The following is a 17877-nucleotide window of genomic DNA, read 5'->3' as shown; positions in this document are numbered from 1 at the left end:
ATGTGGGCCTGCGGCGACAGATATCAGCATCAGGTGGAAATAAGCAGACAAACGCTGCGTCTATATGGCTTTATATTAGTTATTTCACTTTCAGGAAAGTGATCGTTAAGCTAGCTAAAGATATCTTTAACTCGTACTAAAAAGATGACATCAAGACTTAGGGGCCAGCAGGCTGTTGGACCTGCTAGGTTTAAGTTTATCTGCACTTCTTGCTGCACCTATTCTTTTGATTTGAGTGGCACTAATCACTGACCTTTTTCCGTGTCTCTGGAGGAACGGCTATAGGAGGAGGTGATCCCCGTCAGACTGTTAGGCCTGTTGAGGGAGCTGGAACTGGAGGACAATGTGCTGCTAGAGTAGGATGGGGTGGAGGCAGTGCTGACTGTGGAAATGGCAGAGGTGGAGGAGGATGAAGGCCGGTAACGCTGGAAGGGAGAGAGGACGGGAGAAAGGAGGCAGGTAAGAGCGACAGCAGAGTCAAATATTCAAGGTGTGAATTATTGTGAAGTTACAGTGACCCGTCTTCGGAAATTTACGACAAAGATGAGAACTGTACCTCCTCGAAGCTGCGGTACTTCGATCGGTAATCGTCCTCCTTGGTCTCCGTCTCCTTCTTCTCCTCCTGCTGCTTCTCCTTGTCCTGCTTCTCTCTCTCCTCCTTCTCCTCCTCGCGGGTCTTTGGGGTACGACTCTTGCCGATTGTTTTCTCGGCCTCTTGCAGGTCAGTCAGAGTCACACCCTGGATGAGGAGCGTAATATCAAACCTCTGGATTTTTTAATCTTTTACTCAGATGATATTTTAAAAATTCTGTTACGACAATCTTCTTATTCATATTTGCTCTGCGGTAAAAAGTTAAAAACGGTGCTTTATGACCTCATAAATTCTGAAACACAAAACAACTTTTGCTCAAATTGTCTGTAAAACCAATGGCTCAGTATCTGATAACATTTTGTTTTTACTTTTTTGGTGGTGATGTGTTGATAAATTAACATGTCAAAGGTGACATAGGGTAACTCACCTGAGTGGACCTCCTCGACTGTCGAGCCTGTCTGGAGCGAGCTTTCCTCTGAGACTCTGACTCCTCGTCTCGCACTGGCGTCAGATATGACCTAACACACACACAAGAAGACACACACACAAATTTAATCGTTTGGCAGAGCAAATATATTAATATTACTCTTATATTAGATGCCAGTTGGGATAGGGAAGCTGTTTCTGTTAACATCGCTTTTATGAATAAGTCTGGCACTTGTCATCATGGTGTATGGTAGTGTGGCGCCTTAAGGTCACACAAGGTGGCTTGAGATCAGAATGATGACTGCTCTAATTTACAGACAAGCCAGGAAAGCGATAACACTCGCCCCTCACACAATAAATATGGCAGAGCGAGGATATTAGACTGCCAGACTATGGCTGAACCCAGCAGCTCCCACTTGCCAACAGCAAGACTGCAGATATACTATAGAGCTCCGGGTGTACATTCGTGGAATGGTGTGAATGTGAAGCTGCTCTCTATGTCAGAAAATGTTGGTGGACGTGGATTTCCCGTAACGAAGAAGCAGTTAGATAAAGATAAAGCTTTCAAAACAACTATTATAACTACTTTAAGTTAATTTGGTCAAAACGGGATTCAAATCTCTATGTTTAACCTTTTGTGAAAACAGTTTGGGGGAACAGAACTATTCTAGCACTTTCACTCAGTCTGCAGCATGCTTCTGTTGGCCACACACAACTATGAACCGATTCAGTGCAGAGAGGAGCCTTGGCCTTGAGGAAAATGTGCAGCTTCTGCCCACCTTCCTTAAAAGGAGAAGTCACTGGAGCGGCCCAGGCTCTCAAACAGCCCTCGCTCCACTCCCACCAAGACAGGTGGCTTATTTCAGCTCTCCAACAGGAAGACACGCACTCGACCCCACTCAAACACACACGTGCAAACACGCGCTTTCTGCGACACGCTCTCACTGCTCCCTTTCTCACAGACAGACACGGACAAACTCCCTCTTCTCTCTAAACACTGTGTGTACAAAGCGGGAGATCACCCTCATACACACACACACACACACACACACCCTGTTCTCAAACAGAGGAAATGCATCCGGATTACTGTTTGACTGATGGAGGCTTTTAAGGTTAATGCCAATATTTCTTGAGACCGTTTACAGTAAACATTTTGTACAATTATCCAAACTGCTCTTGAAAATTCCATGAATATAGATAAACAAGCATAATAAATAAATGAGGCTAATAACAGGAAGATAACATATTCCTGACACAGAAACTATTCAATCATCTTTCAAAAACAAAGAAGAAGAAAAAAAGTTATAATGTGAAGAGAAAATATTAACGGTTACATTTATTCACATATAAATGACATCAATGTATTACCTGCGTCTTTCAGAGCCGGTGACAGTGCCAGTGGTAGTGGTCGATATGGCGGTGGTAGTAGTGGTCGATGCGGTGGTCGTAGTAGAGCCAGTGTTTATAGTGGGGATGACTGCAGCAGACTCCTTCTCCTTCTCCCTCTCTGCACTCTCCTCTGACCAGTACCTGTTTACACAACAGCATTTTATATATATATATATATTATATATATATATATGTATATACACACACACAGATGCAGATTCCACTTCAACTGCTTTTTATAAAAGAGAGGTCAGGTCCTGTAGAATTCCTATACCCATATACAGATATATAATATACTATAAAAATACCTTTTAATTACCTTTCAGTTGAGTAAACTTGTTAGTGTGCAACAATAGCATTTTATAAGAGTGTTAAAGATTGGCATGTTGTCAAAGAATGATGGGAGATTTGTTGTTAAAAGGTCCAATAATTTAAACTTTGTGGTTTTAAAAACCAAAAACCATTCTCAACATAGTTTTACATCTCCTCTCTCAGGCTTCTCTCTGGAGCTCTAGTAACAACAGGTCGGTGAGCCAATCAAAAAGAGGCCTCTCTCTCAGGCTCTCTTCTGATTGGCTGACTCTTTTCTAAGTGACCGAGTAAAAAAATAAAAACATAAAAAAATAGCAGATTTCAGGTAAACACTCAGAGAAACCACATTCTGCTAAGTTGGAAGGTGGGTCCAGGAGGGCGGGGCTTGGGGCATGGCTGAGGGCGGTGACTGCTTGTCATATCACAAAGTTACATAAGTCCTAACAACACATGGGAATCCCACTTTATACAATATGGGAATCCCACTTTATACAATATGGGACCTTTAAGATGAAAAGTTGCTAAAACTTAACAAACAATTCGATTGAAATGTCTTCAAGTTATGAATCACAACTGTATCTAGTTTCTGGACTGGTTGATGGCACCGGTTGCAAAGTCTTTCCGGTGCTGTTCAGGTACCTGCTGGTGAGACTGGTGGAGCCAGTGCGTGTGGAAGAGGAGCCCAGGCTGGAGAGCAGGCCGCGATGGCCTGTGGGCGAGGTAACAGATGAAGAGGTGGTGGTGGTCGTGGAGGAGGACGTGGTCGAGGAGCTCAAGTCCTCGTGTCTTCTGCCGAAAGAGCCGCTGTCAGATAAAAGAGTCACCAGTGAGACAGAGCGGGACACAGGCCGGGCTGTGTGAACGACCACAACGGCAATCACTTCCGTTAGATGATGTGATGATTAAATGAGATACTTAGTATTGATGCCTAGAGCTAAAATATTCACGCAGTCTTTTTGCATGAAATATCAATATTGTCCTCCACATTTTTTATTTAATTAAATCCATTAACTTTCTACGAAGCCTAATTCTACAATAATTAATTTTGGACACACCGTGATAAAATACTTTAAAACCTCCCCTTGTCCATTCTTTATGACGAGGGTGCGCTGATTGCTCTGATGCTTTAACATTAAACACTGAGCAGGGGAAAGCAAACCTTTTCCTCCTTGTTGCATCATTGGCAGGAAGAGCTTGGAACATATTTCTTTCACAGTGTAAAAACAGGTTTCACCTGCTGTTAGCAGCAGTGGTGGCTCTGCATGTCTTACACACAAAAAAGGGCCTTTGTCAGATGGGTTTAATAAATCATTAAATTGTCTGACACAGCCTAAGGTCATTTCAGAGGAGTTAGGGGTTATGTTAACAGTAGTGCTATTGATTAAAAAGCGAAATTCCATAGCCGAGTCAGTGAGAATTAAGCTGAACATACTTTCATTAAATAGTGCAGCAGTGTCACAGTAGTGCAGTGACACCAGTGTTCAGCTTTTGCAGACTCGTTATTCAGGAAATCTGAACCGCTCTGATCACAGAAGCAGCACGATGAATTTACTGGGTGGGTTTGATACGTATGTAGATTCTATTGTCGTAACCTTGATCTGAACCAGAATTCATCCAGAGGCCAGTTCTGAATGCATATTATAACAAGCACCTCTTCCGATATTCATTTGATCATTAAATGAACACAAGAACAAATGCACTTCAGCAGAGCAGAGACACACAGTGAGGACAGGTGGGTGTGGAGACGGTGTTGTCCCCGGTGAGGCTGGTGTACCTGCGGTAAATGCTGTAAGACTGGTAGTGGGAGGCGGGTGGCTGCCAGGGTTTAGTATTACAGGTGTTAGGGTCCAAGCTGGAGGTGGACGAAGACTTGGCTGGCACGTCCCGCGTGCTGCCGCTCCGCCCTAGCGCTAGCGTATGGGACGTGCTGGCGTGTTGGCAGGCGGGTGGGCGAGAGAGGCATGTTAGCGGTGGAGGCGCACACACACAGATACAGTAAAAGAAACATACATATTTAAGACTAGCTTTGACACACTATTGGAGCATTCATGTCATATGGAGTTGATGCCATAAATTTTGATTTTGTTTTTTTTTTTTTAGATCATTTTTGCAAATTCTGAAGTAACTTTTACAACCTGAAAACTACGTTCATTTAATAAGGTGGCTCATATTGGGGATTTTTCCCATATGACATGAATGCAGCATAAGTCCATGTCTAGGTTTTGTGCCATGATCAACCCCTGGGAATTTTGGGAGTCGGAAGGATATGCAGGCTTGTTTAAAGGCCTGGGTAATGCATTTAAACTCATTAAAAGTGGCACAGCAACCTGACAGGACAGGTATAGTCATGCAACAGATTGTGTGGCAGTGATAGAAAAAGGCATTGGGCTGATTTGCATTGCTTTCTCAGTAGCTGCTGCTGTGCATGGAAGCATTCATCTGATGATAAAATCCAAGCAAAAAGTACTGTAGAAGACTGATAAAAAAAATTAAAAAAAAACTGTCAGCGTTGTCTACACAGTGGTTTTCACTTCCAAAAGCTATGCAAGTCAACCTCATAATGGATCGACGCATCAGATCAGATGGAGCAGAGATCTGATGACGAGATGAGGGATGGAAGTTTGGCAGAGATTTATCTTGCATTATATATATATAAATACTGGATATGAGCTTATAAATACTCTAGTCTTTCCCCATTACATCCTATTCTACCATGAAGTCTGCCCTTTCTAATGAATCGTTCAGTTTTGACCAAATCCATTGCTGCACAACGTGACAACATAACCAAAAGCAGTTGCTTTGGGCTACACACACCATGCAGAGCATTGGGGCCTTTGTCCTGCAACACACAGCAGTGGGCAGCAGGAGCTGCTCATGCCAATGCATGTTTGCACAGAGCCACTCAGCTCCAGTGCTTCACCTGTTTTCCTTCTCGTCGATGTCTGAAGTACTGGCCAGTCTCCTGGGGATGGTGGGGGCCACATAGGCAAGCCTGGTTCCTTTGTCCTTTTCCTGTAGGCAGAGGAACAGACGGGACCCATGTCAGTGACTGTATAGATAGCATTTTGGTCTGATATGAGCTCTTGGAAAAGTTCAGCCTTTCATGGTAGCATCAGGAAACCACATCAGTCCAAGTACAGATGATTCCTTCGTCATCAAACACTCCATAAAAGGAGCTTGTTATATGGCTAAAAAGGAAAGACAGTAACTGAATTTTAACTCTTAATGACTCGATCACCGCATCCTATTTGTGTATGAAGTACACTGTATGCCCCAGACCCCCTCATTTGTGACTCTGTGAGCATGTTTCTGAGCATCCTGGTGACGCACGGATCTATGACATATGCCACAAAAAATAAAATAAAAATAAAATTGTATGCGACTGTCGACCTTCTCTTTGTCTTTGTTGTCCAGGGAAGAGGAGAGACGAGGGCTGGAAGCTGAGCGCATCACCCCCGTTGTGTCCTTCTCCCTCTGAGCCTCCTTGGTTGCCGTGATCTCTGCTAGCGCCCCGTAGCTGCCCGTCTTCCTCAAGCCCAGACGCCACGACGCTGGAGACTCGTCCTTCCTCTCCTCCTCCGTTTTAGTTGAGGCCTTTCCAGCAGGCTGAGTGACCTGAAAAGGGAGGACCGGGGCAGTTGTTTCATACGCTGACAGAACCATTTAAAAGCATGACGATGTTAAAATGGGATTTTTAGTCTTCTTGGTGAGTAACACAAAAGTCAATAAGGTCAAAACACTAGTTAAAAAAAAAAAAAAAAAAAAAAAAAGGTTTTGGATTAATCTCTAGGGGCTGCAATTTTTTAGGTTTTAATGACGAGACCAGGAAGAGACATTTTTAAGGAAGGACATGCCAGTTAAGAGGTAGATTCAGAGTAAAATATACACACCTGTACCTGACTGAACCCACTGCTGAACTATAAATAAATATTTCTGAGCACATGCTATCCTCAAAAGACGGTAACACTAACGGCCTTAAACAAAGGGTGGTGAAGGCTCTTTCAACTTGTTGGAGAGTTTAGGGTCCAATTTATATTTCTCACACAAGGTCTGGCCACAAATATCGATCAGAGGATGACAAGCAACTAAACACAACACAGAAGCCACACAGACACAAGGTGAAAGCACAATTAGGACGGTGCAATTGCTGATTACAAGTGAGAACAACACCATGTGGGGTTGATGAGTGAAAGTCAGCGACAGGGGCGTTCAAATCAGCAAAACCTGGATCAGGCCAGGGTGGTTAGGGAGGTGTTAAGTAGTTTGTCAGTGCACAGGTGCATGTAGGATGAGAGAACAACTCTGGTGCACACCAATGCCTCACCATAGGTTTTTTGGGCACTAGAGAAATGCCAGTTTTGCGCAAGCCTTGACGCCACAATGCAGGACAGCCTGGCTCCGCCACAGGCATGAGGGGAGTAATATATTCAAACTAAAGCCAACCAAGACAAGAGCCCAGGATGAGAAAGACGCAGAAGAGAGGGAGAGGAGGGAGAGCAAGGGAGGAGGACAGAGGTTGAGACAGAGAAAAAGCCAGGATAAGACAGAAGCAGCAGCAAAAGAAACACACTTTATGGCAAGGACAGATTTTTTTTTTTTTTTTTTTTTTTTTTAAGGCCTAGTCACACCACACAATGCTTACTGCCAAAAAACCAGGGAAGGGGGAGACTACCATTATTGTTCTCAGTTGGAATAAGCGTCAGATCCCACAAACATCTGGTAGTGTCAAAACTGGACATTGTTAATGTTTTTTGCTCATTCTTGTTAGACAGAAGACATTGTGATGTGTGAGCGCTAGGCTTCAAAGAAGGGCTGGAAGAAGAAGAAGATAATTGCAAGAAAAGAAGCAGAAAAAAAAAAAGAAACAGCATTTAGAAAGTCTAAGATAGGTGGCAGCTGATTGCTAAAGGCTACAAAGGCTATTCAAATTTTCAGGGGATGATGCAGTCTGTGGGCGGTTTCTGATATTACAGCTATAATATAAAGAGCCTTAATTTTAATAATATACAACCACACGAAACACCTGGAAATACCTTCTAGCAGCTAGCTCTAACAGCAGACTGAAGTAGCCTTGTTGAAATTCACCAGGGTCACTTTGGTCAAATGCTTCGCCCGATTTCACCAGCAGAGGGCAGCACACTCAAAAGGGGAAAAAACACAACCAGCCCTTGTTTTGCTCCCAACAACCAACCCTATCTACTACTCTAAACACTCATGTTGGTGTCCTAACAGTCTTGTAGTAAACTGTTAACATCATCCAGAACTGGCCACTAATCATCCCACCCGAGCAGCTTGTCGCCATGTTTGTTAAACGCCAGTGACAACTGGTCGTAACTCTCTCTCTCTTTATCTCCCTCTCTTTCGGTGGTGTTTGTTAGCTTTGTTTGCTCACTGTTCTGCAACATGAAGGAAAATCACGACCAGAAACAACTATTTGTTTGATGGCTTTGAAGTATGAACAGCAAACTCATTTATGTAAACCCCCCCACCCCCCTCACCCACCCTTCAGTGTCTTCAGCCGGCTGTGAAATTAGGTTTGTGTTCAAAGGGGAGAAAATCTAAATAGATGTTGAATTTTATTGATTTATGTCTGTAATGAGGCACCGACATGTCTCAGTGGTACAAAGTTAAATTGGCGTCATGTAACAGAGGAGGTGCAGTTACTACTTAGAGTAGTTTGAGGCCAGAGTAGTGACATGATTACATCATGGCTGTGCTGCAGCATTTAATTTGCAGCATTCAAGGCCTTTCAAAACCAAACAACTGCTTGCCAATTGTCGTCATGCCTGTACTGTTGCAGCCGTCTGCGCAGGATAGGATGGCAAACACCACCAGATCATACCTTCTTTACTGGTGAGGTGGGGGTTGTCACCTGGTTGGTTGGAGTAGTTGGAGATGACACGGTGATACTGGTTGGGGCGGGCGTTGTGCTGTTGCTCACCGATGCTGAAGGCTTGCTCTTGTCTGGAGGAGTCGAAAAGAAAAAAAAGTGTATTATTTTATATATGTAGAAAAGAAAACAAAGATTTTATGTGGTGACTGTGTTGATGTCTGATCACTGAACAGGAACATGTTGTGGTAAAAAGGCCCAGAGCTGACCAAATTAAATTCTATGAGAGTAATTTAATTGACAACCAGTAAATGCTTTGGCTTTGGACATGATTTGGTGATCCCACACAGCAAGTCTAAAATAAGACGGTACCTGCTTCGGTCTCCGACTCTGAATCCTCTTCCTCCTCTTCGTCGCTGGAGCAGCTCGATTCGTCCTTCTTCCCCTCCTCTCCTTCATCCTCCTTCTCCGCTTCCAAGGCCTCGATGCGTGGGGCGCTCTTCTCTGGCTCCAGAAGCAGCGTTTCTTTGCTGCAACGCACAAATTTAAAAACAGCATCAGTAGAGAACTTTAGTTAAATCAAAAGATACAAAGTCAAAAATGTTCACATCAAAAAAGAAAGTTGAATTAATTATGCCTGCGCTATAGGGGGTTAGTTTAGAAGCTATTTACCTCTTGAGTGGTTTCAGTGATTGGTTGTTATCCCCGGTGGTTGTCGTTTCAATCAAAGGAGATTTCTTAACATCTTTCTTCTCACTCATCAGCTGGAATAAAGAAAACAAAAATCAGTTATTCAAACTGGGGTAAAGACACAATCTAGGACACGTAATGAATCGTTCATTCAATAACAGGCTTTCATAAAAAGTTTTTAGAGGTCATTCAAATGTATCCACCATTGAAACTGCTGATGAAGTTGTACTCACCAGATTTTGTTTCTTTTGTAGTTCTTCTAAATATCCCAGAACATCTTCGTCTGCTACATCAAAAGGTGTCTGGCCCTGTGGGAGAAATAAAATAAAAATTTTACGTAAAATATAGATTACACAGCATTTAATGACAAGACTCCTGACGGTTCAAGTTACTCACCATTTTATTAATGAGGTCCATGTCACATAGATTCTCCACCAGTATCCTACATGCCTCCTCTTTGCCCCAGTGTGCTGCTGCGTGTAGAGGAGTCCAGCCATCATAGTCCTTAATATTTACATCATACCCTGCTTGGATTAAAAGCCTGCACAGTGAGGGAGGGAGGAGTGTGTTTGTGTGTGTTTGAGAAAGAGAGAGAGACAGAGAGGGGAAGCAAAAATAGTTTTCCTTAGAATTAGCAAATCTGGTTCTCGGATTTGAGTCTATAAACTAATCCTTCAAGGTGCTGCCAGGGTCCGGGCTTTTAGAACTGCGTCAGCTTTGTAACCTCAGGTCAGATTTATCAGATAATAGTAGAACAGCTGGATGACGATAGCAAATTTTAAAACCTGATTATTTTAGCCAATAAATCTGCCAAGACGGGGAAAACATTTAGATCCGTGAATTGTGTATGGTAGTCACTAAACATCTTAGATATCTTAGAGCTATCTATGGCATTAAGAGTTTGCTGGCTGGCGTCCCAGACCAGATGGACAGGCGGCCGCAGTGTAGCTGTATTAACATCCCACAGAGACAATGTTGGAGCGGCACATTGACAAGATGCAGACACCAAGATTGTGTTTGACATTGGTGAAGAAAATCCTGATGCTAGGCCTCAGCACTGTCTTGATTATAAACAGTATTTATCTAAGGTAACTTAAAGGGCAGGCTTTGTGTAACAGAGCTATTAATGCACTGGCCATTGCATTTTTGCCCCAACAGGGAAAACAGGATGAGAAAACCTTTTACACTCAGTCTGCTACCTGTGAAATCAAGACCGCTGCTTACTTTAAAACCTCAACGTATCCCTTCGCGGCCGCTACGTGGAGCGCCGTTCCTCCGGACTTGGCGTGCCGAATGTCTTGAATCTGGCCGCTGTTGAGCCACTGCCGGGCGTCCCTCAGCATGACCCGCTCCTCCTCTTTCCGGGCCGCCTCGATATCCACCCCTGATGAGACACAGAGGAGGCCGTTAAAGTGGCATCCTAGGATTACCTACTACTTAGGGACAAGCTACCAGTTGTAACACTGAACCCAGAGAGTGGAGGAGGAACAAGAAGCAATTACATCAAGGTATTTATTATGAGCCCTTGTCTTACGTCTACAGTAAGGTATGTGAATGTTTGGAATACATTACATTAGTCTGTGATTATGGATACCAGTAGAGAGAAGAGGATATATTTCAACACATAGCAATTAGATAAATCTTTGCATGCTTAAACACTGCAGTGATAATGCAGCAATAATGACAGCAGTGACAAGTCACTGTTACACAAGATGCAACTCTTTCACCTCAGCACTTTTATTAAGCCAGGCCTTGATGCTGTCTATTCTATAGGAGGAGAAATAGATGCAGCATTATTCTGGCAGCCTCTCGCAACACTAGAGGGTGTTGTAAAGCTCTTGTTCTGCTTTAGAATACAGTTTTCTGCCAATATTCTGTCAATTTGAGAGTGAAACAGAGGCAGCAAACATAAAGGCCTCAGCTGGTTAAGTGGGTCAATATGTCTGAGCTATACGCTGCATGCAGGGCAGCAGTGAAAAACAGGCCTGTATTGTCTTGTCGACACCTGGTTGGAACACGAGACGGTCTAAAACGCACCGTTGCACGAGTCGTTGACTCGTCAGCTGAGCGTTAACTGTGTTGAACTACATAAACAGCGGTCCAAGAAGTGCTCTGGGGTGGGAGCCAAAGCTTCAGCTGATCTTATAGTTTCTTGTTCCACTCCCAAGGATACATCATCGCTCAATTCCTGACACCTTGGAAAGTTTAAAGATCGCCTCGAGCTTCTAAACCAATGAAAGAGGACGTCTGTGTCTGCAAGTTTGGCTTCAGAAAAGGGCAAGGGAAAAATCTGACTTTAGCCATATGTTGAGCAAAAAGAGATCTGCTAATCAAGAGCAGCACAAACAAAGTTACTGAGACATCTGCTCATTTGCTTTCTGCTCCTTCAAATGTCTGAAAACTGGTCCATGAGCGTTGAATATCATAGCGAAAATCCAACTACTTTCCAGCACACGCAACTCAGGCTTCAACTGAGCGAAGCAGCAGTCATATTCTGGCTTGTTTAAGACTGGACATGTTGCTTATTAGGAGGATTAGTGAGCTCGAGGCTCAGAAAGTGAAACCAAATGGGAAGAAGATGAGTCAGTGTCTGAGTTTATGTTTGACTGGATTTCAAGTTTCATTTCAAACAGTGACTTTGGGACAGGAACTGGACCTACGACTCACTATGGTTGGCTGCTCAGTGTAACAGCAGTAACATAGCAATAACAACCAAATGTTGTCAAATTTTTTTAAGGTTACAACATTCAGAAACTCACACAACTACAATTAGATTACAAGTGAGAAGAAATGTTATTTTAATGTGATCCAGCCTCGTTTGGTGTCACACAGTGCTGTGGTGTATTCTATCAATAAATAAAAGTTAATAGATTTTTTTTTTAACCTACTTTATTTTTTACACATTAAAAGAAACACGCAGTGTCAGGTATGTATAGTTTAATTCTATTTAATCAAGTTGAGACATACAGAAATGCCTTAATTCAAGCTTGAGCTGTCATTATATAAATCCACCCTAACTAAGTGCAGCACACAGCTACAGTATTATGTTAGAAAACCAACCTAAACTTCATTAGCGCTGTTCAGTTAATGTAGGGAATGGGAGCTGGCCAGGTAGGGTAACGTCCCGTGATCTCTTGGGAAGTAGCCTACACTGCGTCTATAAAAAGCAGGCAGCCTAATGGCCTTTAAGTAGGACTACAGAACAAGAGCCGGGTGGAAGAGTTGGCAGCAGTTCAAAGTTGAGTTTTTACAAGGGAACAGCACATCTTCTACCTAAGCATTAAGATAAAGAGAAAATCCAATACACCAAAAAAGGACTTGCCTCCTGTTTCACCTTCACTGACAATATACCTACAGGATGTCTGGCAAAGGCAAAATTAAATATCTATAGAAATCTACCCTGAAGCAAGCATCCGGATCCTCAGCGGTTAATAAGGTTCCTGTTTTTTTTTTTTTAAGAACACTCAAAAGAAACTGTTTTACTTTGAGCTGAAGATAAAGCTGATGTCAGTCTAATCTAAATGACCCACACACTTCTGCCCCGTCAGCAGCACCCAAGCTAACAGGGACAGCGTGCGAGTTAGAAACATTTGTGAGGTTTTTCCACCTTCAGCCCATCACAAGGACAGAGAGCAGCTTTCATGCGGCATCTGATGGAGAGGGAAAGTAGGGTGGCATGGCTGCCCAGTCACTTGACCCAAATCAGGGTCAAGGAGAGGATCTAGAGGTTGTCCTTTCCGAGCGGGAAACCGTGGCCACTCAGTAACGAGTTTAACCCCATGACTGGTATCTCTTTGAGAGGAGAAAATCACATTACAAACATACAGAAGCGTTACACAACAGCTAGTTGCATAATGCTGCCTGCTACCTCTAGCATAGAGAACTGAGCTGTGGATTGTCTGCAGCTGCCCTCAGGCCAGGATCATCGCAAATTCACTCTTCAGTGGTGATTTATCTCAAAAGCAGTTTCCTCCAATTCTGCATTAATGAATAAATAAATAAGTCTCAAACTTGAATTAAAAAAAATATTATTCAGCCATCTGGCTCTGTGAAATCTTTGAGCACGTTACATGAAGATACATGTTTGGTTTTGCATCCCTTAGTGACGGATCTTAGCTGAGGCAGTGGTCGGATGCTCTGAACCAGGCGGTGCGTCGCCCGGGAATCGGCAAATCAAAGCTGACAGGTGCCGCTGGCTGAGATGCTTGAGGTTCGGGTGGGTGCAAGTCTCTCCAACGTTACATAACACACCCAAGGAGCGTAACATGTAAACAGCACTGTGGTGTAATTATCACTGGATGCCATGTGCTTTCAAACACTTGGACAAGGAGTTAAACGGGGCTGTCAAGAGACCGACAGCTTACAGACGGCCCTTTATTCTCAAGGTTGCTCGGGATACTAGACAGTTTTCAACACTGCAAAACACACTTAAAGTCAGTGTAAGCCAATGCAGTTGAAGACGTAGTAGATTACATGGAATCTGCATCTTCTGACCCTGCGGACAAGGTCATCCTATACCTTTCTAATGAGGGTGCTGTTAGATGCATGTACATGATTGGCTATGTGTGAAAGACTTGCATTTCATATCTTAAACAATTAATGACCAAAGCTGGAAACGTAGCATTTGTTCATATGAGTGCGTGAATGGTAGGCCATCTTAAGGAATGGCAAAATGTGCAGCAGCGAAGGCCGAGCCAGCCAACCTTTATTAGTGAATATGAGCTGAGGAGCACCCCTCTGGCCCGGGGCCAGTAAGCACGTCTGTGCGTGGCCTCTCACCATAGGGGAGGGCCTTTCATCATCTAAAGAATGCCCTGGCCAAAAATAGAAAGACTCGACTTTTCAGTTTTGAATTATCACATGACGGCTCACAAGCACAGCTGGATCGCCTTTCTATATTATGTAAGTTCTCTTCAAGCAGGCAAGTGAAAAACAGCAGGTGAATGATACTCAATGAGAATTCAGATCCTATTTGACAACGTACTCATACATGCATGAAACACACACACACACACACACACACACACACACACACACACACACACAGGCGCCCTACCAGCTATGCTGCCTTTAACACACTTATGACATCAGGGTTGTTTCTGGATATGCTATGATTAGGATGGATTATATGATAACACTTAACCTTGAAAAATCTGCAGATTAGATTTACTCTATTATCAATTACTACATCTACTTGAGACACTATTACACAAGGTGATAAGCACTAGAACTCCAGTGTCTGTGATACTGCACCTTGTCTGTTGATCTCATTCTGCAGGAGCTCCTCCATTGCCTCTTCTTCAGCAATGTCCAGAGGTGTCTCACCTTCACTATTCACAACTCCTACATAGGCACCCTGGCTAATGAGATACCTGCAACAACAAAAAAAAACACACACACACACACATTAGACAATTTAGACCAGAGTAAAAATGATTCTGAATGAAAAAAGCCAGTTGTTTTCTGCACTCTCAGGTTTTGGGTTATTTTCTGGCCTTTGACAGATTGAGAAGGAAAGAACATGAAGGCCAAATGTCACTTCCTTTAACTGATGAGGAAACAGTTGAAGGACAGAAGCTTTTTCAAGTTGCTTTTGGTCTAATGCCAACGTTGGCTGACACTATAACATAGTCTGCCAGTCACATGCTAGCAATGTCTCTATGCCAAAATCACATATATTCATCAATTACAGTGATTACTTTACTCATTGATTGCAATGAGTTACTCATTGATTGCAATGATTAAAGTGCATAATTATCTGTTCTATTGCTGTCAAAAAGCCCCACACAGCACAAGTTAATGAGGATATAGTTCCATACAATAAAGTAATTGAGAGAAAAGGACGTGTGCATACGGCACAAAAGGTTCGTCCTGAAGTTTCGACAAAAGGCAAGTGTTCAATTAGTAAGGTGTTAATGTCACACGTGCTGAAAACTAAAGTCACACAATGCGTTTAAACTATAGAGGGTCTTGCTCCGGCTGTGCAAACACAGTGACCAAGACACACCTAAGAAATGAAATAAAAAGAGGAGTCCGGATGAGGAGTGGCACAGATGAGGTGTGAGCCGTAAACGTACCACTCTCCAACAGTTGGAAAATAAACTTCTGTACTTTCATTCATTCTTACTTACTGACCAACATGTGCCCATACATCCGTAATACGCCGATATATGTGGCCAGCTGATTTATCTGTTGTCAGCATTTTTACATTGTGATTAACACTTGACAGAAATGTTCATCTCATGGATAAACCTTCAACCTTCAACAGAAAAAAAAGTTAATGAGTAGGAATCGGATAAAATGCTGACAGTTGTTATTATTCTTCAAATAAAACAAAGCGGCTGAGTATCCTGGTGATATCTGTGGTGACCTTCATACAAAAACAGATAAGATTTTTTTGAGGGTAGAATTTCTTGCATGGAAGAGTTAGAAAGTTAAACCATAAAACTGCATATAACAACATCAGACACCCAAAATCAGCATTTAACACTGTATCCATGGGCTCCTCAGTGATTTATCTCCTTCACATGTTTGTCTCCCCCCAGCATTGATTCTCTTTAACCATTCAACATCTTTCTTTAAGCTGCTTCCAATTAAAGCTGTGGTGAGACTCAGGACCCTCTCATTAGGCCAACATACCACTTGAAAGGCCCCCCCCCCCCACTCACTTACGTTTCAAGGTTTTATATCATCTTGATTGGACTTTCTATTCTGCCTATTTTGGGTCAGCTTTACTAGGTTTGATGGCTTCTGTGGTGTGGAGTCCGACTGTGCGCTTCTTAACCAACCCTAGCATTAGCCGGCTGTGGTGACACCAGGGGCTAACAGATACCCTGCTGCTTTGCCGTTCCCGTTACTGTGAATGAGGATGCTGGGACTAAAATGGGACTGCTCGGAGCTCGCCACCCACGTCAGGTTGCCGAGTTTCTCCCCATGACATGATGTCTCCATTACTCACCCATATCAGGCCAGCCACTTGACCTTTTCATTCACTATGTGACAACAAAAAACTTCTTGTTTTCTGTAATACTTGCCCAGTGCTGATGCTGTGTTCATGAAGCCGGCTGAACACAGAGTCTGAGAAGTTAAAAATTGTAGAAAAATCATGCAGACGTTTAAACGAGGCAGCTAATATTTCATTTGTTCGTGTTTTAGTTCAATACTGCCTCTCAAATTACATCTTAAATACCAGCAGAAATATACCTGCCAACCAGTTTGAACATAAGCGTGTTTATCTCAGTACAGCCTGCTGCGCTTGTTACTTTTTGGGAAAACATTAATAGTGGGGAGAGATCTGTAGCCAGGTTCCTGTAATGTAACACAGAAGTAAAGCAGGTCACAGCACACTCCCAATATGCTGAACAATGAGCACAAGCGAGCTCCTTCAGCCCCCTTCAGCCTGTTTAAATTTCTTCTGATAACATCTGTGTTGTGTTCTGTGCCCTACGAACAGTCTTCTTACCTGAAAAGGACTAAGGGGCAAGAAAATACTAGAGTGCAAGTCTAGAGCTCGATTCCCGATATAGTGGCTGACCCCGATCTCTCCATATTTGATTACATAACTGACAATGTGTGTCTGTTTGTAATCAGACAGGCTGCCTTCTCCTGTCAAAATGTGACGAGAAGCGTGTGCTGCTGATGATGAAAATGATGGCTCTTGATTCTGGCATATCTGAAATAGCTCCATGGCCATTTCTATAAGAAACATGCACCATTTGTTGATTTTTCAATTTTCAATTTCGTGACAATAAAAAGGAAAAATAACTGCTAAATGCAGGGCCACAGGACCACAGGAAAACAAGGGATTGCCTTGTTATACATGCTCATATGTGCAACTTCAAATGAACAGATACCAAAACCTTCCTTTATTGAGCTGAAAAAAACTATAGATAGAGCAATACATTAAGCCCTACAGAGTGGACATCAATCTTGCCAGCAGCAATATAAAGACAGAGGTCACTAATGGGGGGCGCAAAGAGGTGACAGGGTAGTGCGGACCTCAGCGGGAGCCCAGCCATGTCAGCAGTGTCACTTTGTGCTTCACAAATTAAAATCCAGTGTGTAGTAACATCTGGTTCTCTATACAACCACCTTACAGACCCTACTGCTGAGATATGTTCACACAGAACTTGACTGAAAGGTTTAAGGAGGAGTGCTGCAGTTACAAAAAAAAAAAAAAAAGATTTTGAAGAATAAACTCCTGTTGATACAAAACAGGATGTAAGAATGAGTTTGCAGAAATCAAACCTGATGAAACAGATACTACTGCTTCCTAGAAACTGAATACAGGCCCGTCTGTACTTACTCTGCTATGTCTAGGTATCCGCAGGAGGCTGCAGCGTGGAGGGGGATCCAGCCCTCGTTGTCAGGCTGGTTGATGCTGGCTCCATGCTCCACCAGGAAAGTCACCATGTCAACATTGTCATCTATGCATGCCTGAGAGAGAGAGGGAAGAGGTGTAAGGCCACTGTAAAAAAAATTTTTTTTTTTTAAAACCCCAAAAAACCAAGGAGCATGACTTGCTTTGTGTGTGTGTGTGTGTGTGTGTTTATGAACATTCCTGCAAATGTGCATGAACCTATGTGAGTGGGATTGGCTGTGCCATAGTTACAAATAGCTCCAATGGAAAGAGAAATGC

At 43.0% G+C, this 17877-nt stretch overlaps 1 protein-coding gene across 3 annotated transcripts in view; it reads right to left on the bottom strand.

Moving 5' to 3' along the window:
• Positions 1–17877, bottom strand: part of ppp1r12a (protein phosphatase 1, regulatory subunit 12A) — a 47882-nt gene that overhangs the window by 10350 nt on the left and 19655 nt on the right. For 2 of the 3 annotated variants that reach the window (XM_056367622.1, XM_056367620.1), the window contains exons 2-16: positions 17545–17675; positions 14493–14611; positions 10464–10623; positions 9636–9780; positions 9473–9547; positions 9222–9313; positions 8922–9079; positions 8562–8683; positions 6110–6334; positions 5640–5731; positions 3359–3523; positions 2387–2548; positions 1020–1110; positions 557–739; positions 254–425 (exon numbers count right to left, since the gene is read on the bottom strand). In XM_056367622.1, coding sequence (XP_056223597.1) covers positions 254–425; positions 557–739; positions 1020–1110; positions 2387–2548; positions 3359–3523; positions 5640–5731; positions 6110–6334; positions 8562–8683; positions 8922–9079; positions 9222–9313; positions 9473–9547; positions 9636–9780; positions 10464–10623; positions 14493–14611; positions 17545–17675 — 2092 coding nt within the window. The remainder of the gene's footprint in view (positions 1–253; positions 426–556; positions 740–1019; positions 1111–2386; positions 2549–3358; positions 3524–5639; positions 5732–6109; positions 6335–8561; positions 8684–8921; positions 9080–9221; positions 9314–9472; positions 9548–9635; positions 9781–10463; positions 10624–14492; positions 14612–17544; positions 17676–17877) is intronic. The other variant, XM_056367621.1, reaches the window with a different exon arrangement.

The sequence above is a fragment of the Seriola aureovittata genome, chromosome 22 (assembly GCF_021018895.1).
Source record: "Seriola aureovittata isolate HTS-2021-v1 ecotype China chromosome 22, ASM2101889v1, whole genome shotgun sequence".
NCBI lineage: Eukaryota > Metazoa > Chordata > Actinopteri > Carangiformes > Carangidae > Seriola > Seriola aureovittata.
This window is presented reverse-complemented; position numbering and strand designations above follow the sequence as displayed.